At 44.2% G+C, this 27,499-nt stretch overlaps 1 protein-coding gene across 1 annotated transcript in view; it reads left to right on the top strand.

Moving 5' to 3' along the window:
- The window catches only part of NCBP3 (nuclear cap binding subunit 3), a 228,117-nt gene that overhangs the window by 40,653 nt on the left and 159,965 nt on the right, over window positions 1–27,499 (top strand). The window contains exon 2 of the mRNA XM_069226975.1: window positions 9,261–9,326. Within this exon, the coding sequence (XP_069083076.1) occupies window positions 9,261–9,326 (66 nt within the window). The remainder of the gene's footprint in view (window positions 1–9,260; window positions 9,327–27,499) is intronic.

Below are 27,499 nucleotides of genomic sequence, written 5' to 3'. Positions count from 1 at the left end.
TATTATATAGCTTTAGGCTGCCGTTGCAAAGTTTCAAGTCATAGGGTCGCTTCGGTTTAGTTTGCAGGCCCTGGCGTAGGTGGGCACACGGTTCATTGCTTATGTTTTTGCGGGGATCATTTAGTTTGGTTCCCGATTTGGGGAAGGGTTGGCATCAGGCATTACCGTACGTTATCTTGTCTTTACAGGGATCGCAATAAATGAGGGTACGTACCACGCAGTTAGTGAGATAATTTTTTGTTTCCTGCCAACGCTTGCCGTTCTTTGTGCAGTTTTGCCTGTGCGAATGTCTTTGCTTCGCCAGCCAGGGTGGAAAACCAAAACACAGGGAAACATTTTCTTGGGACCCACAGCATATGCAAATGTTTGATAAGCCTACATGCAAAACATTTTTCCTCTGAGTTTTAGTTTATTTTTAGGTGTTGTGGTAATGGCACAGTTTGTTTTCACTGGCAAGTGGCACAACACTTTTTTTTCTTCAGTTTTTTCTTTCTCTCTTTTTCTAACGGCTCTTGTTAATCTCTGTCCAGGAGCCTGGTCAACTCCCCACTGTGGGCTACGCTGCAACATATGTGATTTGGTTGTTGATCTTTTGAATGTATGACAATGAAGAGTATTCCTGATTTGGGGTTTCTAGACAGGTTCTCTCTCACATGCCTGTCTTTCCTTCTGTTCTTGTGTGCAGGAGCTCAGGCTGGCTTTAAGCAGAGAACCACGGGGTGAAGTTGAGCTTGTGATATGAACAATCACAAAAAGTTGTAACTGCTAGAAATAGGACAGTTTTACTCCGAATTCAGGTATAACACACGTTTCCTTAATTGTTTTAACTTTACTGTTTGTTGCATGCAAGTTTTGATCTCACGAGAAGCTTCATGCTTCCTGGCTGTTTTTTTCCTCCTATACTAGTTCATCACTGTTTCTCCATCACAGTGCTGTTTGAAATTTGCTTAAATACTAATCATTAATGTTGTTGGGTCAGTAGGGATGGTGAGTTGGGGATAAGCAACAGCAAATCAAAGGTGTTTCTCACCTTTTGTGATCTAGTGTGTTGTGTTCCGGGTATCTGGCGGTGCTTCGTTCATTTATGTCTTTCAGCATCTCTTTCCTTCCCTGCTGCATTATTTATCTCTTTTAACTTCCTTTGGTGGGTGGTTTCTGGTCTCGCGGTTGACCTCACTTCTTGTGTCCATGAATGTAGACGACCCTCATATATCTAGCCCTTTGTAATCCCTTTGCCACTTTCTCTGGGATATTCTGCTGTGAAGTTTTTCCTTGACTCATCTGTCCTTCTATTCAAATGAATGTGTTCAAATAGCAGTGTCCCCTTCACCCGCACTAACCATCCTGCATTATGACCTCTACTAGAGGTAGCTCCTGCATGTTTCCTTTTACGCCAGTTGAGTGCACCATCATATCCATTAGTTCTTAACTTTACTCAAAGTTCTCGGTGTTGGGATTCTTGGGCTTCAGTCATGGTACTTGTGGTTGAAACTATCTGCCTTGTTGGCAGGGTGCCGAAGGGCTCTTTCAAGAACGTCTTGTTTCTAGAGCCTCCAACTCTGTGCACTGATGGGCTGTACAGCTGTGTTTATGAGATGTCGTACACTTCTTTTTGTGCCTGAGGTGGCGTTGGGAATGCCATAGGAGCCAAGAGACAACTTTAACTTTCCATAAATACTAAACATGTCACCTTAAGATGGTGAAAAGTTTAAAATTCAATAATATTTTTACATATTTTCTAAACATGTGCTTGTATTGTATTTAATTTCTAAATATGCTATAGAGAAATATGGACATGTTTGGTATTGAGTGGATCTTTTTGACATTGCATTGTTTGGTCTCGACTTTGAACCTTTTCGTATTTTATCTTTAAGCATTGTTAATTCAAATTTTATTTTCAATGAGATAGAATAGTGCAAACTGTGAGCCCCAATTTTATGCTTCTTTGGGTTTGCGTTCCCTGGTTCATGCCTGTACGTAGCTTTCCCCAGACCCAAAAGTTGATAGAACCAACTGGCTGTGTCGTAGGTGAGATTCCATGCATTCCTTAATAACCAGAAAGCAGAGTACTAGGTCTGGCACAGAAAGCTCTTCCTTCAAAGCTTCCTGAACTCTAATCTAACTAACAAACTCACATATCCTCGGCTGAAATTAACTCATAATAATACTAAACCTGTGCTCATATTTCCCTACACCAATCCACCACTAATTCCTTTTGGGTTCCGGAGTAGCGTGCTACTCGCCAAAAAGCGCTTCAACGCCTCGTCAGGGGTAGTAAGCGCTATATAAATACTATTACAATACAATACAATGCATATTTGACTCTGCCTCCAAGTAATGACATACTGCATGATGGCATACAGCCCTCAATTGGTGCAGCCATGCATCTTCAGAGTGTAGTTTGGCAACATGCACTGTGAGTAAAGAAGGTTAACCCTTTTGCTGCTAAACCTTCCCACATCCCCTCCCCGTGCTAAGCCTTTTTTAAAAACTATTTGGGGCAGTTTGTGTTGGGCCCCCATACCTTTTTGTCCACATAGGCTATCCATGCCAAATTTGTGTCCTTTGTTCCCAACATACTGGGGATTCTAAAGGTACCTAGTGTTTGTGAATTCCCCTGCAGGGGACCGAGAAATAAGCCAAAATACAGCTAAATGTAAGGTTTAAAAAAAAAGAAAAACGGGGGGAAAATAATGCAGAAGAAAGCGTCAGTTTACCCCCCCCCCCGCAAATGGCATCAACAAAGGGTTTGCAGTGCTAAACTCACCATCTCCCCAGCTTTCAGGAACAGGCAGACTTGAATCGGAAAACCAACATTTTCAACACAGTTTTGACATTTTACTGGGGCAGAGCCCATTTTTCCTATTTTTTGTGCTATTGACCTCCTACCAGTCAGTGATATAAATGGGTGTGAAACCAATGATGGATGCCGGGAAGCCATACATTTCTGAAAAGTAGGCAAAAGGCTGGATTCAGCAAGGGGTAATTTGTGTAGATCCGTCAAAGTTTTCCCAAAGAAAGTAACAGTTGAAATAAAAAAAAAATATTGGAATTGAGTTGAAAAAACAGCCATTTTTGTCTACGTTTTAATCTGTAACTTCTTCTAACTACGGCAGATTTTCGAGTGTAATATACCGTTACGTCTGTGGACCCTTCTGGTTGTGGGGCTATATAGGGCTTTAAGGTTCATCAAGAACCTCAGGTGCCCAGAGCCAATAACTGAGCTGAATTTTGCAATAGTTTTTCATTGTGCATCAGGTACACAGTAATTAATTTGGTAAAATATAAAATTTAAAAAATAGTTATCAAGAAAACCTATGTATTTCTGAAATGGGCACACGATTTGGAGTTTAGAAGCAGTGGTTATTTGCACTTCTCTGAATTTGATGTTGCCCATACCAGGATGTGAATTAGAGGGTATTTCTCAAAAATACTTCTTTCTTACAAACTTTCTTACATTTGGAAGATGCAAATGCAGAGAAAGACAATCTGTAATAACACGTATTCTACTATTCTGTGTTTCCGCTAAGTTCCCTGATAAAAATGCACTTAAGTTGTGTGGGTAGGCCTAGTGCCCGCGACAGGAAACAGCCCAAAACGCATCATGGATACATCACATTTTTCCAAACAAAGTGGGTAGCTGTGATTTTTGGGCCGTACCTCAGCTGAAACCTAGGGAAACCTATCAAACCTATACATTTCTGAAAATTAGACACCCATGGGAATCCAGGGTTGGGTGACTTGTGTGGCTCTCACCAGGTTGTTTTACCCAGAATCCTTTACAAACCTCAAACTTTGACTAAAAACACATTCTCTTCACATTTCTGTGATGGAAACTTCTGGAATCTGCACAGAGCCACAAACTTCCTTCCACGCAGCATTCTCCTAAGTCCTCTGATAAAAATGGAACGTCACTTGTATGTGTAGGCCTTGTGTCCGCGACAGGAAATGGCCCAAAACGCAACTTAAGCACATCACATTTTTCCACGCAAAACAAACCTGTTTTTTGCAAAGTGGGTAGCTGTGGGTTTTGGCCCCTACCTCATCTGGCACCTAGAGAAACCTAGCAAACCTATACATTTTTGAAAACTAGACATCTAGAGAAATTCAGGGTGAGGTGACTGGTGTGGCTTTCACCAGATTGTTTAACCCAGAATCCCTTGCAAACCTCAAACTTTCCCTTAAAAAACACATTTACCCCACATTTCTGTGATGGAACGGTCTGGAATGTGAGGGGAGCTTCACATATCCTACTACCCAGCGTTCCTCTTGGTATCCTGATAAAAATTATACCTCACTTGTGCAAGTGGGCCAAGTGCCTGCAACAGGGAAGGCTCAAAAACATGTATAAATTGAGGGGGAACCTTAGCAGGTCCAAAAGGGCATTTTTAAAAAAATTTGTTATTAGGCTGGCTCTGTTTTGGGCATCCACACAAGTGGGACAGATTCTTTATCAGTACGGATGGGGCAATGCTGGATGGTAGGAATTTTGTGGCCTGCTGAGGTTTCCATCACAGAAATGTAGGGAAAATGCGTGACTTCAGGCAAAGTTGGAGGTTTGCAGGGCATTGCGGGTAAGAAAATGGTGTGGCGTGCATGTGAAGCACACCACCCCTGACTCCCTAGCTGTTTAGTTTTCAGAAGGGTATGGTAGGATTTTCGAGGTAGCCGCATACACAAGTCTAAAAAGTGCAGCCGCTCACCATTGCAAGTGGGACAATATTGGGAGTTAGCCAAGCTCTCTTGGCCCATATGTAGAATCAAAACCCCAAAGAGTTAAATGCCCTTTTGCTTGCCATTAAGATGAGGTGCTTTAGTCTGTTGGTGGTTGGGGGGAAGGTGGAGCAGAAAGACTGTTGCTCGCTTCATTTAGGGTGTGGGGGCGTATCCTTCCCTGGTCTCTACTGGGCTTTATGCCTACCCTGGGGGTCAGATCAGGGGTAATAATCTCCACCCCTTCACTACCAGAAACACAAATCCCTGTTTCCCAGAGGGTGGGGGCAGAAAGAATGTGCCTATTTTTGGGAGGGGTGGGGGCATTACAATGGCCATTCAGGGCAGCCCCCACCCCTACCCCCGGGGTGGGGGTGGGCAGAAAGACTGAATATGTGTAAAAATATAAGGGGGGAGCAAAAGCCCTTGCTTAGAGGGCTGCTCTCCACTCCCTGCTGTCTAGTGGGGAGAAGTACAGTTGGAAAGGGGAGATTCTCCCCTTTCCAATGATACCTCTCCTGTCTACCTCGGTGCACGGGGTCTGAGATAGCCCCCTGAGCACTGAGGCAGTGAAAGTGAAATGAGCCAATTGTCCCATTTCACTTTTGGTTTTAGTGAAATAACATCAGCGTGCCACGCACGCTTATTGTCATTTCACTGAAACAAAAGAAACAACCCTGGAGATGGGGAAGCTCTCCCCTATCTCCTGAGGCTGTTTCTTTCTAAAAGAATTCCCTCTGGTGCATGTAATTCTGAATCAATTGAAGTGCTATAGCGAATAGCAGCACAGCCACACCAAAGCTTTTTTGCACCAATGAAAAATAAAATGCTTTTCCTGTAGGTGGACTTGGGTTTCCCCGGCCAACCGGGGTATAGGGTTCAGTCTCCCAATCACAGGACATCACAGGCGTCTGTCTCATGGTTATAGGCATTGTTAAAGCTACCCTGATTGGCTGTGAGCCTAGAAGTGCATTAGCCTGATCCCTTCTGAGTTTGATTTAATGTCTAGTTGTCTGTCAGACTAGCTAGTAATTAGAACTTCTTGTTCCCCAGGGAAATCCACTTGGTTCGGGCGTCAGACAATATGAATCATCTGCCCATGACATATAAAGAAATGCTTGTACGTTTAACAGCTTTCTGTTAGTGCTCATTCAAGAAAACCGTATCCCAATGATGCTGTTCCTCCTGGGCCATGTGTAAATGTCAGGAAAGTTGCATACGGCTTGTATGCCTGCTATAGTGCAAAGCTAGCTAAAAGGCAGAGGAATGGTGTACATGGTAAAAGACAAGCATAAAATCAATGAGTGATAGGAGAGAAAGTTGGGTTGTGGCTGGTTAATGCATTGTGATGTAGTGTTCTTGAAAGAGGTGAGCCTTCAACCATTTCCCGAATTGGAGCAGCATTTGGGTAGTCCTCATGAATACAGGTATTTTGTTCCAGATCCTCGGTGCATAGATGGAAATGGGCTGCTGTCTTTTTTTTTTTTTTTCTCTTTTTTTCATGTCTTAGTGTCGTGGCTGCAGTTGTGCCACTAACCACCTTAGGTGGTGAGCTTGTCTACACGATAGGTGGGGGTGGTGGTTGTGATGGCTTTGTAAATGATGAAGCTAGTTTTGAAGGTGGTGTGGGCTAGTGAGGGGAGCCAGTGGAGTTCCATCAAGATGGGGATGTGTTATCCTATTCTTTCAGGCCTTGGGTAATATGTGCGGGATGCCCCTATCGGAGTTCCATTATGGAGTCTGGGAGACCATGGAGTAAGGCATTACCACCATCCAGATGTGAGATTATGAGGGTTTGAGCAGTGGTTTTGCCGTTGCTTTCTGGAAGAAAGGTTTAACTTTCTTTTGAAAGAGAGAGATGGTACTATGGTATTTGTGTTTTTTGTTTTTTTTGACAACCTGTCCCTTGTGGTTGAGGTTGGTGTCCATGATGAATCCAACTGATGTGACATTTGGTCAAAGTTGGTGCTCAAATCCTTCATGGTTCATGCCATTGAGCCAGGTTTGTACTGAATCTTGTTTGTTGTTATTGGCAAATAACAAGAATTCCAGTTTGTGAGGCCCATGAGATTTTTGACACTGCTTTGTACCCTGTGGTTATCCAGACTTTTCATACTTTTACATTTTAATCCTTGTTATGCTTATTGTTTTTTGTCAGTCACCGAACTTCAAAGAGCTAAAGGAATGATTGAAAGGAGAAAAATAAGGACGGATTGTGAAACAAGTGTTGGTTGTATATGCTGGATCCCATTTGAGACTGAGAACATGTCCACAACATTAGACTTGGATGTCAGATGTTTCGTTTGTTTGTTTATTTTATTACACTTTTATAAAACATGATTTTATTTCGGACCTTGAAGTGCTTTACTAGCACAGTAGAAAGGGTGCACCAGGGGCATCCAAAGCCTATTGTTACCTTGACAATAGGGTAAGCTTTACTTTGAACACAGTTGCCTAACAGCGTGCATGCATGCACAAACTATATACCCAAATAAAATGGTCTACCCTGGTGAAACAAGGCTTTTGAAGCCATCTATGTGCGTTACATAAGAGATTTGTGAAAGAAGGTTCTGGTTAATATTGCACAGGTAAAAGGATGAGTAGGGTTGGCAGACCTGGATTCCTCACATCGTGGATGATTCGAGCCAATACAAATAGTACAGATTGTCATACGAATTGAAAATGAGAGAAAAATATTTAAAATGTGGAACGAAAATCTTTTTAGTTGGAGGCAGATATCCAGGAAATAGCCGAGTAGGCAGAGATAGTGAGCTAGAAACCTAAAGATTTAAAAAGTCTGTTTTGGCTTTTGAAATCTGATGTGGTCAGTCGGGATTGTTCTTATTAGTGCCACACTTGGGCATTGAATACATTTGTATATTGGTGGTTGTAAATCCCTAATGTCATTGTCTTAAGACCTCTGGGAGCTTTAACAGTTTGCAGAGTCTGATTTTCCTGTGTTTGTCTGGAAAAGTAGGTTTTTGAGATCTATTCTGAAGAGCGTAAGTGATGAGGCTTATTAAATAGGAGTTCCAGATCCTTTGGGAATCCAGAGAAAGATTTAGATGCTGTGGTCTCCAGAAACTATGGGTTTCAAGCAGGGCTGTTCCTCACTGCATATTTCCCTGAAACTCTGGCGATGGTGAGTTTTACAAGCGTTATACTAGAGTGTTGGTAGGCATCTCTATGTGAGACATAATTGGGGTGATGTCGCTAAAGCAGCAAGTGCCGGAGATTAACCAGCCTGCTGTTTGCTGCATGACCTTTAGAAGGATCTTTAGAAGGATGTTGCAATTTTTTCCGGAATGATTGCATTGCCATAGACTACACACATTTGTTTACTAAACTAAACCCAAGCAAGCTGGCGATCATGCTGTTCCTAAAATGTATTTTTAACATGTTTGTTCCCAGACCTATGCACAACACAGGGAAGGCTCTATCCGATGACTGTCATAATCTTGGTTTAAAATCCTGACAATATTACTGGACATCCTATGTATGATTTTTCAGGCTTTGAAATAATTCAGTGTGGTAAAACCCCTCTAAGCACCTGTTGGTGACTACAGAACTGTCAGAAGTGCATGTCTTTGGCTATTCATAATTCTGAGCCTCATTTTCTGTTGTTTATTGCTTTCACCACTTTGTTTCTAAATGCCAGTGTGCTGAAGGTTCTGCTGCCAGTGTGTTAAAAGTTCCCGATTAGTGCTGTAACCCTGGGTCATTGTTTCCCTCTGCCTCAGACCTTTTGATTTTTGAGTTTGTCCCTGCAGCGCGAGGTGTGTTTTGCATATCTGAAATAGGAATGCACATTCAATTTTATTTGGCATTTTTGGTTTCAGAGGGAACATCAGACAAACAGAGAAGAATCTGTTCTTTAGGGAACCATCTTTGCAAAGAAGAAGAGAAACCAAACAACCTTAATGAGTTACACACCCTTCCACACTGCAAACTTTGCAAAGGTCTTCTGTGCTCATATTGTAGAAATTACAGCCCGGTTGATCACCCAACAGCCCTCAGTTTTAGGTTTGTCGCTAAAACCTGATTTGATGGGATTATGGCCGCAAATAGAGGCCATCTTCTCTCGAGATACACTGCCTATGCCCTTAAAAAGTGCATGGGATTTAAGTAACTTAAGTGTGTGAATTTTTTAAAACATATCTATGCATGTTAAAGTATTGTAAAGTGTAGTATAAATTTTTTAACACAAATAAATGCTATTCTTTGAATAAATACTGTGTACTACCATGTACTAAATTGTGTGGCATGTTTTGAGCTTTTTGCCAAAACAGAGACTGATCCTCGCAACCCAGGTTTGTGCTTTAAGTATATTAAGGCTGTAAGGATATCTATGCCAATAAAGATTAGGTCCACCCCAGACAGAAAGTGTTAAATGCAACAGTTGCCTACGTTTAAATCTAAATGGTCCCAGGAACATGAGTCCTGTTTATACATCCATATATGAAACCTTATATGAATCCTGATGATGATTTACTTGTCCCACAACTGCTGCCTTTAGACTCATTGCAATGTTTCCTTTGTATTTTTAGGATACTAGCAGGCGGTATGAGAACAAGGCCGGCACCTTCATCACTGGAATTGATGTCACATCAAAGGTAAATTTTAGTGGAAAACAAAGCATTTATCTTTGGTCATAATACATGCTCGTTAACTGCATTTGCATGCAAGGTATCAACCACATGTATTTTATGTTGCAGTTAAGCACTATCTCGTGTACCTGTGCACTTCTAGGCCTACAGTTTTCTAGGTTTAGGTGTTGAGGTGAAAAGTCGAGGAACTTTTTGGACACATCTTTAGACGATCATTGACAGACCCCATTTGTGGGAGACCATAGGGGAGAGAGGAGCTACTGGACCACACCCTTGGTGGTTGTAGATGTTTGCCTCTAGTGTCCTGGGGCCGCCAAGTATGGCGTCTGCAAACTGATCCAGGTGCACCCTTTACACGTTTGTCTCTCAGGGTACTGAGGGCAAGCAGTCACAGGCTTCTCAAGTGGGTAGTGAGACAGGCAGACCGAGAACTCAATAATCAAACACCAGACCCAATAATTCACTGCCTAGCCCAGTTCTTGGTCTTTATTAAAAAAGAGTCAGCTCACAGCCAAACATACTACTCGCATTAATGGCGTTTCAGTATAGGGTTCGGTGACCACATCTATAGATTCTATCCAAGTGTCCTAACAACTGCAATGTCCTGCTCCTGGTATACGTATGGTATCTAGCAGAAATACCAGGTCATAGATGCAGATGCGAGTTCACTAAGCTACCACCATGTTAAGCTACCAGTAGTTCAGTTTGTTTGATTTTGTGCAAATAGAGTTCACATTAGCAATGTTGCTTCCCCAAAGGTGGGTCTGTCAACACGCAGTCCTCTGACTTCAGGCCCTTCGTTGTATGTTCTCGCGGACTGTAGCTCTGTGCTGCGCTGGAGAGTGTGCTGCTCTGGTTCATGCTGGTGGACTTTTCAAGAGTGAAGCAGACAGTGGCCTCGCTCCTCATTTGGGTTGCTCCTCAAATCTGTGTGACAGGCCTATCCACGAGTGCTTGTCTTTCACTGTTTTAGCCTCTGGCTTTTGGTGGTAGTGTCTACTACTACAGTCACAACAGTCTTTGCATGATATGTTGCAGGCAGGGCAGCTACAGCATATGTCCCTCAGGAACCACTGCATTGGTATAGCAGCAAGCTGTTGCGTGCGTTTAATGTTTTCTTTTCACTATTTGCCTTGTGAACAGCACAGGGCGACCAGGTAACCTCTCACGACTTGGCTGGGCGAGTTGTGCTGCAGATGTCAGTCAGATTCTGGGTGTTCCTAACCCCAGGAACACGGCTCTGCCTCAGTCTCTCCTTTTGCAGGGTCAGGTACTCCCACCCCCTCTCTCAGCAGGCAGACAGGCTTGAGGCAGGGCCACAGCTTCTCCAAGAAGGTGTGCAGACTTCAGGTGCTGTCCCCTCACCCGTGGGAAGCTTCTTACATGCAGACACAAGCTCTGGTCTCACAGTAGCTCTTTGACTACTCTGCGGTGCTCTCCCTTTCTGGATCTGGGAAGCAGCTTAGAACTGGAATAAAGTGGGATGGTTGGGATCCCATCTCTATACTCCATTTCTAGTCGGGAATGTGGATTAAGTCCTGAAACCAGTACTGACTATAGTGGAGACTGATCCTTTGTACAAGGTGACGGCTTATTCAGCAAGTAGTGGGCACAATGTAATCTGAAGAATATGCCCCTAGCTGTCATCCGCCTTCCTGAGGTAGCAGCTGGGGACAGACAAGAGCCCGCCACTCGTAGATCTGCCCAGCACTGCTACCCTACAAAGATCGGGAAACTGCCACAGCCCCTTTTTTGTCAGCAACCCAAAACCGGGACAACAGTCCTTTATCATTAAGGAGGTCATGCTTAGTACATCGCAGCTTGTGGACCTTCGCTTTACCATGGACAACCCCAGGCCTTTGCGCACATGCTAGATTAGTGCACGAGTTAGGTCAGTGACAAGTCATGCTACCAGTTCACAAGCAGTTTGGTCACTCAGAGCAGGGCTGTACGCTCGTATGCAATGCACAGGACATTCCTATGCCAGCAATTATTTGACTCTGATGGGGTTTTTTTTAAGGACTGTCCAGCAGTCATCCTTGGGATGGCTGCTACCCTAGGAGCTGACTGCCACTTCTTTGCAAGGTGTGCATCTGACTGTTTGTAGAACATTCACAAATCTGTTCTAATTTACCGCCATTGCTATTGTCATATTGTTAGTCTTGTTAACTTTTTATTGGAATGTTTCATAGACTGTACAACACTGACGAGAATGCCTTGATGTTGAAAGAGTCCATATGGGCTAATGTCTTCATTTCCAGTTGGAGTGGGGTAGCATGCAGGCCCACCTGGAACTGTTGAATCTGAAAAACGGACCTTGTTGTATCTTGAAAAATAAACCTGATACACAGCAGGGATGTGGAATTCCTATCGCCCGACGCCCGGGACATCTTGTTTGGGGTCAAGGGCAACAAGTTTTTATGTTTACTTTGTCCTTGGGACAAGTAGGCCCAACCCTCTGCAGCACAAACCCTTTGGCTGCCTGTTTACAGAGAGTGGAACTCTCTGCAGTTGAGGTAATGTGTTTCCAAAAGATAATGCTGTTCGGACTTGTATTTATGGTTCATTATTTGAAATCCTTCATTATTAGGGTGAGTGCTGTAAATAAATGTTTTAAGGTCACACTTCACTACTGACGTTGGTTCCAGTACAAAAAAAAAACGTGTATACACATGTTTGAAAAGTTTAGGCTATGAGGCTAAGTATAATGCTCCCAGAATGCTCTCTGATTAGATGCAAATGAAGTGTCATTTAGTAAAATGTGTTGGTGCATGCTAGTATTTCCCAAAAATATTTCTAATGGAAAATCAGTGTAATCATTTTCAACACGATTATGGGAAGCATGAAAATAAACAAACACTGACAAAGCCAACTGATCTGACATATTTTTATAAGTCTTTTAGTTTCATCAATGCGTGTCTTGTTTTGACATGGCTTTTGTAACACTTTATTGGTGTGGGAGCTATCAGGCCCTCAACACTGCAACAAACACTGGCAAAAAAAAAAAAAACCAAAACATTTTTGAACTCTAAAAGCACACGTTGCCACCAGTGGCATAACAAAGGCCCTGCAGCCGCCCTCCTGGGGGCCCCTTCAGCACAGCACCTGGCCTGAGTGAGTCTGGAGAGGGGTCTCTTCCATGTTCTTTTCAAAGGGGCACCCTCCAGTTTCGTTACGTCACTGATTGCCACTGTAGTTCTGACACTGAACAAAACTACTTTGTGTGCCAATATGCTCCTTGTGGAAGAGCAGAATGTGATCGCTCACAGTAAAGCCAGCCGAAAGAGAGAGAAATAGAAGTTTAATAAAAACAAAATGTTTTGTTAACACCAGACCTAATTAGGGACCAAGACCCACATGTAGGTAGCTTTTTGCATGTGGCAAACAGCGACTTTCGCTGTTTGTGGCGTGCAAAAAGCACATTGCGATGCACAAACCCAGTTTTGCGATTCAGTAACCTGGTTACCAAATCGCAAAACAGGTTTGCGACTCGCAATTAGGAAGGGGTGTTCCCTTCCTAATTGCGACTCGCAGTGCAATGTAGGATTGTTTTGTGACCGCGAATGCGGGCGCAAACCAATCGCAGTTTGCACCCATTTCAAATGGGTGCTAACACTTTCGCAAAAGGGAAGGGATCCCCATGGGACCCCTTCCCCATTGGGAATGTCACTGTAAACATTTTTTCAGAGCAGGCAGTGGTCCTGCGGACCACTTCCTGCTCTGAAAAATAGAAATGAAAACGTTTCATTTTTCGTTTTTGTATTGCATCTCGTTTTCCTTTAAGGAAAACGGACAACATTACAAAAAAAACTGCTTTATTAAAAAGCAGTCACAGACATGGTGGTCTGCTGTCTCCAGCAGGCCACCATCCCTGTGAGGGCCGCAAATTGCGACCCACCTCATGATTAGTCATGAGGTGGGCATTTGCGAAGCCCTTGCGAATCACAGATGGTGTCAGGGACACCATCCTACATTCGGATTTGCGACTCGCAAATTGCGAGTCTCTCAGACTCGCAATTTGCGGGTCGCAAATCTGAACCTACTGACATGTGGCCCCAAATTCTTAAAGAAAGTCACAAAAGTGCACCCATAGTATATGTCGTACCCCTATAAAATATTTGTGAACTGTATTTTAGCATGGGTAAATACGATGTGTAGATTTGCTCATGTGAAAATCTATTGAGCATTTGCAAGTTCATTTTCCCTCCAGCCACTTTCTTCCCAACCCTGGAAGAAGTTCTAATTCTGCCATTGGCAGGAGTAAATGTCCAACCTTTCTTATTATGGGAAAATATTAGAGAGAAGCTGGTGAAAATCTTTAAAACATGCAGGTTAGTAGGTTTGCAGACTCGAAGGCATTCCAGCCCTGGAACTATTGCTTACTGCTTCCTCCAGCCCCAGTATGCAGATCTGCAGAAAGGTGGAAATATAAGGAAATTGCTACAGTAGGGATTGAAACTGCAAGTATTCAAGCCCTACTAAGGTAGTAGCCCTGGCATAATCAGAGACGCTATTATCAGAGCTCTTACATAATGAGATTGCTGCCATAATTTGTCGCCACACTACATGGCACCAAAGGGACAAGTAGATTTGAGAAGCAACCTGTCCCCTGGACAAGTAGATATTTTAATAAATTCCACACCCCTGCACAGGCTAGTTGTCCGAGGTGTGGTTTATTTTTTTTATCATTTCCTCGTGAAACACATATTATTTCAAAAAGCTATTTTAGCATACAACTCAGCTTTACCATTTCAGTCCCTTAGATCTACATTGCTCTTTGCCAGTAAAGAGAACCACGGAGGAGATCCTCTACCACCTTCACGAGTCTGAGTTTACCCCTAAGGGCCCAATTAAGGACAGTACGTTAGACGCCATCTTCCCTTCCCAGCTCCCTGTGAAGTAGAACATTTTCGCAGATCTCTTAGAGCAGTGGTTCCCAACCTGTGGTCCAGTGACCCCTGCGGGGCCGCAAAGCCTCCTCAGGGGGTCCGCGACTGCTTAGAAAATTAAATAATATTAACAGGTTAGGTCCCCAGCTTTCAGTAATGACTAAGTGGGGGCTCCGCAGATTCCATTAATGATTCAGTGGGGGTCCCTGGGTTCCAGTAATGATAAAGTAGGGGTCCACAGTAATAAAAAGGTTGGGAACTACTGTCCTAGAGCCTCTACTTGTTGTGTTGATTATACTAGACTCGTGAGTATTACCTCCATTTTGCCAAATTACGATTTGTAAATCGTTTCAGTGTGTTTTCAAGATATTGTACTTTCTGTCTCCCATGTAAGTCTGGTGTGCCTCAGTGAGTTTTTTCACTTGAGTGTCTGTTCTGCTTTTCCTCCTGTTTGCATTAATCTATAGCTGACGATTCCATATCCCAATGTCACTATTCCCATGGGGTTGCCTTCTTTCGCATTTAGAATCTCAATGAGAAAATTACTTTCCTACTATTGATTTGACATTCTCCATTTCACCATATATGTGCCCTACAAAGGCTGTCACTCAGAACCTTAATAACTGTTCCTTGACCACCTCGGATATTTTCTAGTTTGGTGTTTCTGGTGAAACTTCATTAGCTTGTCCTTGCTAAAAGAATAATTTAAAGTTGTTTTTCTACTGTAGTGGGGCATCTATAACTTTTAAGGAGATTTACTAATGTTCTGTCTGGCTTTCTGCTTCCTTAATCTGTTGCCTTGTTTCACATTTTATGCAGGTGCTTTTTTGTTTTTCTTAATTTGACGTGGTTCATCGGAGCGAGATTCTGAATAATCTTCTACTACTCTGGAACCACCTCTTATTTTAGAAAGGAACTAGATTTGTTTTCCTTTTGAGCTGTGACTGGATCAGGAGCTCCAAGAGGCAATAATAAGAGGACCTGAGGAACCGAGCAGGTTGATTGGAAAGGCATTGAGAGCCAGAGCAAAGCATCTCATAGGGTTGAGGAGGGCAGGTTGTGGTGAATAGGAGCGCAGTCGAGGAAGCAAGGTGAGGGGAGTGTGGATTATAATAGTAGGATGGGATTGTTGAGATAAATTTACAACAGAGTAGGAGGCACAGGGTTGATGATATGGCGACAGGTGTGGAAAAAATATAAAAGACGGAAGAGGGTGAAAGGTACTAAAGGATTTGCTCATATAAGGAGGAAAAGAAAGAGGAGTGTTTAATGGAGTGTGGGGTGCAAGATGGTTGAAAATATGCCTGCAGGAGAGGAAACTGAATAGGATGTGTTAGAAATGGGGGTCTCTGGTTGGCAGTCACTTTGCACTCTGTCCAAGCAGGGGCCCTCACTCAAGTCAGGGTATGGGAGTTACACTCCTCAGACACCCCTGCTCACCTCCTTGGTAGCTTGGCGCAAGCAATCGGGTTTATCTCAGAGGCAATGTATAAAGTATTTGTACCAACACACACAGTGAAACACTACAAAAGGGAAACAACGCCATTTTAGAAACATAGGCAATATTTATCTAAATCAAACAAGATCCAAATGACAAAAATCCAACATGCACAAGCAAAGATATGATTTTTTTTGTTAATTAAAAAGAGTATTAATCCATTGAAATCTATGGATGCGTTGTTTTTACACAGAGTACCTGGTATGCGTAAAAAATAAAGCCGTATAGGTGAGCGTGCGTCAGAAAAGTAAGTGATGCATCGATTACTGAATCGCAAGTGAGGCCGTGCGTTAATTCTTTTCCGGTCGGGTAGGCGATGCCTTGTTTCTCTCTCCTGCAGAAGAGCAACACGTCAATTTCCGGACGGGCAGCCTCTGGTCCGTGCAGGTTCACTGTGGTTTTGACGCCCAGTGCGGAAGTGTGCAAAATCCTGGCGTACGGTGGTGAAGAGCTGGGCTGCATGGGTGATGCGTTGATTTCGGCAGCCACAAGCGTGTATTGTGTTGATTTTTCCAGCCACGGTGCAGGCGGTTGGTTGATTTTTCAGCCGCGATACTGGTGCTGTGTCGATATATATATATTTTTTTTCCTCCCACTCTTCTCCGGTGCATGGATTTCAGCCTTGGTTCCACCAGCTTCTCCTTTCAAAGGCCCAGAGTCTGGATAGGGCACTAATTGACAGGGTAGGAGTCTGAGCAAGAGAGCCCAGGTGCTGGTAGAGGAAGTCTTTGATGGCCCTGAGACTTCAAAACAGGGGGCAAGCTCAGTCCAAGTCCTTGGAGACACTTCACAAGCAGGAAAACACATCAAAGTCCATTCTTTGTCCTCTCTAAGGTAGAAGCAGTAACTGCAGGCCAACCCAGCAAAGCACACTCGCAGACAAGGGGGCAGTACTCGTCCTCCAGCTCTTCTCCTTGGCAGAGGTTCCTATTGATCCAGAAGTAATCTAAAAGCCTGGGCTTTTGGGTCCACTACTTATACCCAGTTCTGCATTTGAAGTAGGCAAACTTCAAAGGAAAGTCTCTGTTGTTGACAGGATCCTGCCTTCCCCAGGCCTCGCCCCAGACCCTCATTAAGGGGTTGGATACTGCACTGTGTGAGGACAGGCACAGTTTTTTCAGATGTAAGTGTCAGCTCTTCCCTCCACACTCTTGTCCAGGAGACTCATCAGGATATGCAGGACATTCCTAAGCTCCCCTTGTCACTGTCTAGAGGGAATTCACAAACAGCCCAACTGCCTATCTGACCCATTTGTGGATTCTATAGGCAGGCAGAGGCACAGAATGGTTAAGTAAGAAAATGCCCACGTACATCAGTGGCATTTTCCAACAGACAGTCTAAAAAACAACTCTACCAAAAGATGTATTTTTAAATTGTGAGTTCTAAGACTCCAAACTCCTGATCTCCATCTGCTCCCAATGGGAAACTGCACTTTAAAGATATTTAAAGGCAGTCCCAATCTTAACCTATGAGAGGGATAGGTCTTGCAACAGGACATGTAAAACACACCAGTACATGTCCTACCTTTTAAATACATAGCACCTTGCCCATGGGGCTACCTAGGGCGTACCTTAGGGGTGACTTACATGGAGTAAAAGGGAAAGTTTAGTCTGGAAAGTGGGCACACTTGCTAGGTCGAATTGGCAGTGCAAAATTGCACACAGACACACTGCAGTGGCAGGTCTGAGACATGGTTACAGGGTAACTCATGTGGGTGGCACAATCAGTGCTGCAGGTCCTCTAGTCGCATTTGATTTACAGCCCCTGGGCACCTCTAGTGCACTCTATTAGGAACTTACTAGTAAGTCAATTATGCCTTTCATGGAAAAGCCAATTAGAGTTACAATTTAGACAGCACTTGCACTTTAGCACTGGTCAGCAGTGGTAATGTGTCCAGAATACCCAAAACAGCAAAAAACATCCAGCACAAAGTCAAAAACAAAGGAAGCAGAGACAAAAAGACAGGGGAAACCACACCAAGGATGCCAGGTCTAACAGGATGTAAGGTGATGGAGGGGTATGGTGCATTGGGGTTGAGATGTACTTCCAGCAGAAGTAGAGGTACAGGATTAGTGGAGGGCGTAAACTGTAGAGGTTGCTTCAGGCATTTCTATCACCACCACCACCAATGCCACAAAAAGAAAAATATTGTCCTGTAGCACTTTCAAGATTTCTCACAGTGGTCTCAAGCTGATATCAATCTCCAAACACCAACTTCCTTGTCCGCAACAAGCTGCTCCCACACGTATCTGTGGAGTATTTAAAAGTCTTCAAGGTCAATCAAGTTTTAGCCTGTCCATTTTCTATAAGGCAAAGTTTGAGCTTCATGCAAACACAAGCTCTGGTCTCACAGTAGCTCTTTGACTACTCCCGGGTGCACTCCCTTTCTTGGTCTGTGAAGCAGCTTAGAACTGGAATAAAGGAAATGCCCTTTAAGAACACGTCAATATGGTGTGTTTTGGGAGATACACTCTCCCTTCCTCTGCGTTTCGCTGAAACAAGTTAATGAAAATGAGCACTAGATTTTACCGACATACATAAACATATAACAAGAAAACAGTTTTTATCAATTAGGTAGTAAATTAATGTTCGATGGCATATGTTGCTGCAGATACACATGTTGAGCACAGTCCGCTGCCTGGTGTTGGGCTCGGAGTATTACAAGTTGTTTTTCTTCGAAGAAGTCTTTTTTGGTCACGGGACCGAAGGACTCCTCCCTCTTCGGCTCCATTGCGCATGGGCATCGACTCCATCTTAGATTGTTTTTTTCCGCTGTCGGGTTCGGACCTATTCCTTTTCGCTCCGTGTTTCGGTTCGGAAAGTTAGTCAGAATCTCGGAAGAAAGCGTCGGTATTGTTCCGTTCGGTATCGGGATAGTTAGGTACATCGACACCGATCATCGGAAGACTTTGGAGTAGCTTCGATCCCCCATCGGGGCCTGGTCGGCCCGACCGCGTGCGACATCGAAGCCGATGGAACGGAACCCGTTCCGTTTCTGCCCAAAATGTCACAGTAAGTATCCTTATACAGATCTGTAACTTGTGCTTGTCCCCCGAGCACAAGGAGGATACCTGTGAGGCCTGTCGAGCCTTCCGGTCCAGAAAAACACTCCGGGACCGAAGAGCCAGGCGTCTACAAATGGCGTCCACGCCGACAAAACAACGTTTCGACGACGAAGAGGAAACATTCTCGGTTCCGGACTCAGAATCCGGAGACTCCGACGTCGAACAACAACAACAAACAGTGAGTAAGACGTCGAAAATAAAAACCATCGAAAAAACAAAAGCCCAGGGGACGCCACTGCCAACAGGCCATGGCTCGACCCATAAAACCGGCGAGCCGTCGAAGGCGCCGAAAAAGGGCACGCCCATAGCGAAGACACCCGACTCCGGTCGAGGGACCGCCATGGAGCAACCTCGGAGCCGAGATAGCGGCTCCGAGAAGCAAAAACAAGATGCCGGCACCGAAAAACATCGGCACCGAGACACACTGCCGAAAGCCACAAAAATTCACTCGGTACCGAAGCCGAAAAAAGATTCACTCTCGGCGCCGAAAAGTTCCACACCTCCTTCCTACACAGAGGAACAAGGAATAAGTGGCCAGATGCACAGATTTGGACAAGAGCTCCAAAGTGTAGAATCAGACTACACACAAAAGAGACTGTACATCCAACAAGACACAGGGAAGATATCAACCCTTCCCCCAATAATGAGAAAAAGAAGGATCGGATTTCTCAAGGATGACGCACAACCACAAGCCTAAGTGGTTAAAAAAGTCACGCCTCCGCCCTCTCCACCACAACAGGCATCGCCGGCACAAACACCGCCACAAATGCACTCACCAGCGCAAACTACTATAAGTCAAGATAATCAGGATCAAGACGCATGGGACCTATACGACACCCCAGTGCCGGACAATGATCCCGATTCATACCCCACAAAGCCGTCACCGCCAGAGGACAGTACCTCATACTCGCAACTGGTGGCTAGGGCAGCAGAATTCCACAATGTCCAACTGCATTCCGATCCTATAGAGGAGGATTTTTTATTTAACACCCTCTCGGCTACACATAGCCAATATCAATGTCTACCAATGCTACCAGGGATGTTACGGCACGCAAAACAAATTTTTGAAGAGCCCGTAAAATCAAGAGCCATCACCCCAAGGGTGGATAAGAAATACAAACCACCACCCACAGACCCAGTGTTTATTACTTCGCAGTTACCACCTGACTCCGTAGTAGTAGGGGCAGCTCGCAAAAGAGCAAATTCCCATACATCTGGCGACGCCCCACCTCCGGACAAAGAAAGCCGAAAATTTGATGCGGCAGGAAAAAGAGTTGCATCACAGGCAGCCAACCAATGGCGCATCGCAAATTCTCAAGCGCTGCTGGCCCGATATGACCGCGCACACTGGGATGAGATGCAACTTCTCATAGACCATCTTCCCCAGGAATACCAAAAAAGGGCGCAGCAAATAGTTGAAGAGGGACAAACGATCTCAAACAATCAAATCCGCTCTTCAATGGACGCAGCCGATACTGCAGCAAGAACAGTCAACACTGCTGTCACCACAAGGAGACACGCTTGGCTCCGCACTTCAGGGTTCAAACCTGAAATCCAGCAGGCTGTCCTTAATATGCCCTTCAACGAAAAACAACTTTTTGGCCCTGAAGTGGACACAGCCATTGAAAAACTTAAAAAGGACACAGACACGGCCAAAGCCATGGGCGCACTCTACTCCCCGCAGAGCAGAGGCTCTTTTAGAAAAACGCCATTTAGAGGGGGGTTTCGTGGCCAACCCACAGACACCACCAGCCAACAAACAAGAACCACACCATATCAGGGTTCATTCCAAAGGGGAAATTTCAGGGGATATAGAGGGGGTCAATTCCCAAGGAGTAGGGGAAGATTCCAGACTCCAAAAACACCTCCACCTAAACAGTGACTTTCAAGTCACACAACCCCTTCACTCAACACCAGTGGGGGGAAGACTAAGCCAATTCTACCAATCTTGGCAGCAGATTACAACAGACAATTGGGTACTAGCAATAATCCAACATGGCTATTGCATAGAATTCCACAAATTCCCACCAAACATCCCTCCAAAAACACGCAAAATGTCACCACAACATTTAGAACTTTTAGGACTAGAAGTTCAAGCACTACTGCAAAAGGATCCAATAGAGTTAGTACCAGTACAACAAAAAAACACAGGAGTTTACTCCCTGTACTTTCTAATTCCAAAAAAAGACAAAACATTAAGACCAATATTAGATCTCAGGACACTAAATACCTACATCATATCGGACCACTTTCACATGGTCACACTACAAGACATCATTCCACTGCTCAAACAGCAAGTTTACATGACCACATTAGACCTAAAAGATGCGTACTTTCATATACCGATACATCCTTCTCACAGAAAGTACCTAAGGTTCGTATTCAGAGGAATACATTACCAATTCAAGGTGTTGCCATTCGGAATAACAACTGCACCAAGAGTATTCACAAAATGTCTAGCAGTAGTAGCAGCACATATCAGGAGACAACAAATACATGTGTTTCCTTACCTAGACGATTGGCTAATCAAAACCAACACAGTAAGAAAGTGCACAAACAACACCACATATGTCATACAAACCCTTCACAAACTGGGTTTCTCCATCAACTATACAAAGTCACACCTCGAACCGTGTCAGACACAACAATATCTAGGGGCAACCATCAACACATCAAAAGGAATTGCCACTCCAAGTCCACAAAGAGTTCAAGCATTCCACAAGGTAATAAGTGCTATGTTTCCAAACCAAAAGATACAAGCAAAATTTGTGCTAAAACTTCTAGGCATGATGTCATCATGCATAGCCATTGTCCCAAACGCAAGACTACACATGCGACCCTTACAACAGTGCCTAGCATCACAATGGTCACAAGCACAGGGTCAACTTCTATATCTGGTGTTGGTAGACCGCCAAACATACCTCTCGCTTCTATGGTGGAACAGCAACAATTTAAACAAAGGGCGGACATTTCAGGACCCAGTGCCTCAATACGTTATAACAACAGATGCTTCCATGACAGGGTGGGGAGCACACCTCAATCACCACTGCATTCAAGGACAATGGGACGTACACCAAACAAAATTTCATATAAATTACCTAGAACTCTTAGCAGTATTTCTAGCGTTAAAAGCCTTTCAACCCATAATAACACACAAATACATTCTTGTCAAAACAGACAACATGACAACAATGTATTATTTAAACAAACAAGGAGGAACACACTCAACACAATTGTGTCTCCTAACACAAAAAATATGGCAGTGGGCGATTCACAACCACATTCGCCTAATAGCACAATTTATTCCAGGGATCCAAAACCAACTAGCAGACAACCTTTCGCGAGATCACCAACAAGTCCACGAATGGGAAATTCACCCCCAAGTTCTGAACAATTACTTTCAAATTTGGGGAACACCCCAGATAGATTTGTTCGCAACAAAAGAAAACGCAAAATGCCAAAACTTCGCATCCAGGTACCCACACCGCGAATCACAAGGCAATGCTCTATTCATGAGTTGGTCAGGGATATTTGCATACGCTTTTCCCCCTCTCCCTCTCCTTCCATATCTAGTAAACAAATTGAGTCAAAACCAACTCAAACTCATACTGATAGCACCCACATGGGCAAGACAACCTTGGTATACAACTCTACTTGACCCTTCACTAGTACCGCATGTCAAACTACCCAACAGACCAGATCTGTTAACACAACACGAACAACAGATCAGGCATCCAAACCCAGCATCATTGAATCTAGCAATTTGGCTCCTGAAATCCTAGAATTCGGACACTTAGACCTCACACAAGAATGTATGGAGGTCATAAAACAAGCTAGAAAAGCTTCCACTGGACACTGCTATGCATCTAAGTGGAAAAGATTTGTTTGCTACTGCCATACCAATCAAATCCAACCATTGCATGCCTCTGCAAAGGACATAGTGGGATACTTACTACATTTGCAAAAAGCAAACCTCGCTTTTTCATCTATAAAAATACACCTCGCAGCAATATCTGCTTACCTACAAACTACTCATTCATCGTCTCTATTTAGAATACCAGTTATTAAAGCATTCATGGAAGGGCTAAAAAGAATTATACCACCAAGAACACCACCAGTTCCTTCATGGAACCTTAACATCGTCTTAACAAGACTCATGGGTCCACCTTTTGAACCCATGCATTCCTGTGAAATGCAATATTTAACGTGGAAAGTCGCATTTCTCATTGCAATCACATCCCTCAGAAGAGTAAGTGAAATACAGGCATTTACCATACAAGAACCATTTATCCAAATACACAAAAATAAAATAGTTCTAAGAACAAATCCAAAATTTCTACCAAAAGTAATCTCACCATTCCATTTAAATCAAACAGTAGAATTACCAGTGTTCTTCCCACAGCCAGAATCCGTGGCTGAAAGGGCACTACATACATTAGACATCAAAAGAGCACTAATGTACTACATTGACAGAACAAAGTTAATCAGGAAAACAAAACAACTGTTCATAGCTTTTCAAAAACCACACATAGGAAATCCAATCTCTAAACAAGGCATTGCTAGATGGATAGTCAGATGTATTCAAACATGCTATCTTAAAGCCAAGAGAGAATTGCCTATTACACCAAAGGCACACTCAACCAGAAAGAAAGGTGCTACAATGGCCTTTCTAGGAAACATTCCTATGAGCGAAATATGTAAGGCTGCAACCTGGTCTACGCCTCATACATTTACTAAACACTACTGTGTAGATGTACTAAATGCACAACAAGCTACAGTGGGCCAAGCTGTACTAAGAACATTATTCCAAACTACTTCAACTCCTACAGGCTAAACCACCGCTTTTAGGGGAGGTAACTGCTTTATAGTCTATGCTCAACATGTGTATCTGCAGCAACATATGCCATCGAACTGAAAATGTCACTTACCCAGTGTACATCTGTTCGTGGCATTAGTCGCTGCAGATTCACATGTGCCCTCCCGCCTCCCCGGGAAGCCTGTAGCCGTTTAGAAGTAAATCTTGAATCTTAAACATTTGTACATTTGTAAATAATTATTATAAACTTTTTATGTACATACGTATTCACTCCATTGCATGGGCACTATTTATAGCAAACAACTCCAGCCTCACCCTCTGCGGGGAAAACAATCTAAGATGGAGTCGACGCCCATGCGCAATGGAGCCGAAGAGGGAGGAGTCCTTCGGTCCCGTGACCAAAAAAGACTTCTTCGAAGAAAAACAACTTGTAATACTCCGAGCCCAACACCAGGCAGCGGACTGTGCTCAACATGTGAATCTGCAGCGACTAATGCCACGAACAGATGTACACTGGGTAAGTGACATTTTCATTATTGCTTAATCATTATTAAAAATCATATTTTCATAGGCCAAAGTTCTGTTGAAACTTTTCCGATTTTTACATTTAATTGACCGTCATCAAGCACTCTCATGTCTCCTACTAACATCCCTATCAGAAAGACTAAAATCTAGTGTTTGTTTCGTGAAACCTCCTGACCTTGGAGCATCACACTGGCACTTAAAGCTCATTCAGCACACTCGTGCCAATCTCTAGGCTGAGGATGGGCTCAGTAAGAGGGGTGCCAGCACATTGTTTTACTTTTCGCTGTCTCTGGGCCCAAACCTGACTGTTGCAGAAAACAGCACCTTCCTTAGCACGGGGTGTTCACCTCCGCCCATAAGCAGTGGGATTGATGCTCGCACTTGCATGTGAAATACTGTGTCTGCCCTCTGGGCTCTTCAGCTCACCACTGCCCACGTGAACAAAGGCAGCAAGGAACTGAATTGTGTTTGCCTTTCACAACTGTGCAAATTGGCAGTGCTATGGATATACCATCAGCCGTGCCCGGGTTTTGAGTATGTTCATTGTCTGGCTTATAGTCTTGCTTTTAACAGTCTCATTATTGGCTCAAATCCCAGCCTGCAAAGTGCCGGTGGCGGTTAAAACGCCAGAATTAGCTCCAGGTATCACACGTGACATAGAGCTTGCTTCAGCTAGGTTTTTATAATTTTGCTAAACTATCTGTTCCATTTGCTTGTTTCACACTTAAAACCAAAATCAAACTCCTCACATTTTCGGTGAGCATTCACTCTTTCTTTCACATTATGCATTGAAACGTTTATGCATTAAAACGAGCATTGCCAATGAAAATCGTTTTCTCTTTTGTGTAATAGGACGTTTTATACTGAGCTTCACAACACAATAAACGTTTGAGTTCTCTCTCTCTTCCTTCTCCTGCCTTTCTCCTCTTTAATCTACATTTCAGTTTTGATTCTAGTCGCCTGTTGCCTCAAGAGGCATGAGCCCCTAAAACACAACGAGAATGTCAATCTCTTTCAAAGCCCACACCTGACTTTTCAGAAGTGTCAGACTCACTAGCAGCGAAGCTTTCGTCCTAAAAGACCCTTTTATTCTATTTCTTGTTGCTGTTTTCACCAAAATGTGAATCGGAGCGTTGCACAAAAGGAAAAAACGTTTTTATTATAAGATTAATGATCTTCTGGGTTCAAAGAAATTTCAATTTAATTTTTCACCGCATAGACTTGATATTACATAGAGACTCGTCAGGTTAAGACTTCAAACTTTCCATTTTTTTCTTTACATTAAAAAAGTTGACTGTTTAACTTTGTGCGATTATCTGTTTGTGTTTCAAGTTATGTTTTTTTGTTTTTTTTCGCTGCATCAACCTCCAACCAAAATCCTTACAGAATGCACACAAGTTATTTACTAGATTCTGGAGACCCGTCCTAGTCTTGGCAAGCAGAAGGGTATTGTCAGCATAGAACAACCATGGTATTTTTTTACCCAGCCAATGTGGGAGAGTCGTTAACACAACTGCTCAAGCATCCAAAACAGTTATTAATATACAAAAGAAGGAGAGTGGGTGCCAGGACGCAACCTTGGCGCACCGCCTTCTTAACCCTAACTGGCCAGTTAACTCACCCTTGTGGCCATACCTGATCCGTGTATATGTACCTTCGTGAAGACGAACAGTAAGGCCAAGCAGTTCCAGCGGAACTCCCATCTCTTGGAGTGTTATGTTCGTCATGGGCCAGCCCATGACGCCCACTAGTGGAGGGAGATTAAGTTAGTCTCCCCTGTAATGTATAAGCATAATGGTATGACCGGTGACGTGAACCGGTGTTAATAAAAAGGCATGGGGAGATCCCCTCGAGTCGGTGTGGTTAATACGTAGCAGTGCCACAGTATTTGGTGTTGGGCCTCACAACAATAATTACTCCCAAGACCTAACATGGAGTGTACTCCGTAACTTCCTTCTTGGGACTCGAACACAAGCTGAACGGAGGTTTATGAAAGCAACAAACGAGTCCACCTCCACCAATATCCATGGTCTTCTGCTTAATCTGTAATGTTTCAAGTTGTATGTAGGGCTGCAATTGGGCAGTGGGGGGTGCGGTTAGCTGAATACTTTAGAACAGTTAAGCATAAGGACTTCAAATATGCTGTAACTGAACACATACACTTAAGAGTATCAAGACGGAAATGCGACTGACCTAACATTCAAGGCACAAGATTATATTCTAATTAACATCCCTTGAAGGGAAAAAGAATTCTCATTTCCGATAAAAGTGTAGTGTCATGCTGGACACTTTCTAGTGTTTGGCCAGCTTCTCTGCTGAGGGCTGGCCTCCCACATACACCCCACACCCACCCAACACAGGCGTCACCGGTCATGTGACCCTGGCAATAAAAAGGGCCGGGCGCACGTGCCCAGGGGCAGTTCCACCAACTAAGAATCCTTTGTCTCCTTTTAGTAGCATGGGGGCCTAGGGCCCCAACACTACATTGGCGACGAAGGTGGTTGCCCACACGTGCCCCCATGTCCCGCTGCAGCACCAGGCGGTACCAGGATGCTGACTTCCACACCGCATTGCGTGGTCTGCTACGACCACCACGAGATACGGCGCAGCATTTCGTCCCTGCAGTGTAGTAAAGTGAAGGTGCTGCAGAGAGGGAGAAGTGTTTTCTTTGTCTCGCAAGGTGAGGAAGTGTGCCGCCGTACCAGTAAAAGCTGCCCGGTGTGAGCGAGAGCTGGTGAAGCTCCATGTGTCTACGCCCTGGAAGGAGAAGCAGAGGTGCGTGCCGCGAGACACATGGTGCCAGCCCACCAAAGACTGAAATGAGGTCAGCCTGCTGCGTGAGGGAGAACTTCATAGAAATGCCCTGCAGCGTTAATAAAAGCCGCCGTGGCCGCGGTAACAGAGCCTCACTAGTGAACCGATGCCCAAGGCTTCCCCCCCCCCCCCATGTCGAGTGAAGCGCGCTGTGAAGTGTGGAAAAAGAAAAAGAGCACCAAGCAATGGCCGGGGCTGGCCGCCCCTGCCCCCACGAAGGTAATGCGGTCCGCAGCGTGTGCCATGCGGCCGCGTATGAGAAGGAATATGGTGCTGCCACACACCAAAAGAATAAATACAGAAAATGCAACGGGCCATTTTCCCCCTTTCTTTCATGTAATGGTGCTGTTGCGCACCAAATAAGGAAATGCCCAGGGCCTCCCCCACCTCCCTGCAATAAGGCTGAAAAGACCGTGACACGGCCTGCTGTGGCCGCAAAAGGAGGAAAGTGCGAGGGTGCAGACACGCACCGCACTAAAGAAAGAAAAGGCCCAGAACCCCCCCCCCCCCAACTGCCACGTGGACCGAATAAACTGGTGCAGACACGCACCGAAAGAAATGTGGAATACATG

The sequence above is a fragment of the Pleurodeles waltl genome, chromosome 3_2, assembly GCF_031143425.1.
Source record: "Pleurodeles waltl isolate 20211129_DDA chromosome 3_2, aPleWal1.hap1.20221129, whole genome shotgun sequence".
Taxonomy (NCBI): Eukaryota; Metazoa; Chordata; class Amphibia; order Caudata; family Salamandridae; genus Pleurodeles; species Pleurodeles waltl.
This window is presented reverse-complemented; position numbering and strand designations above follow the sequence as displayed.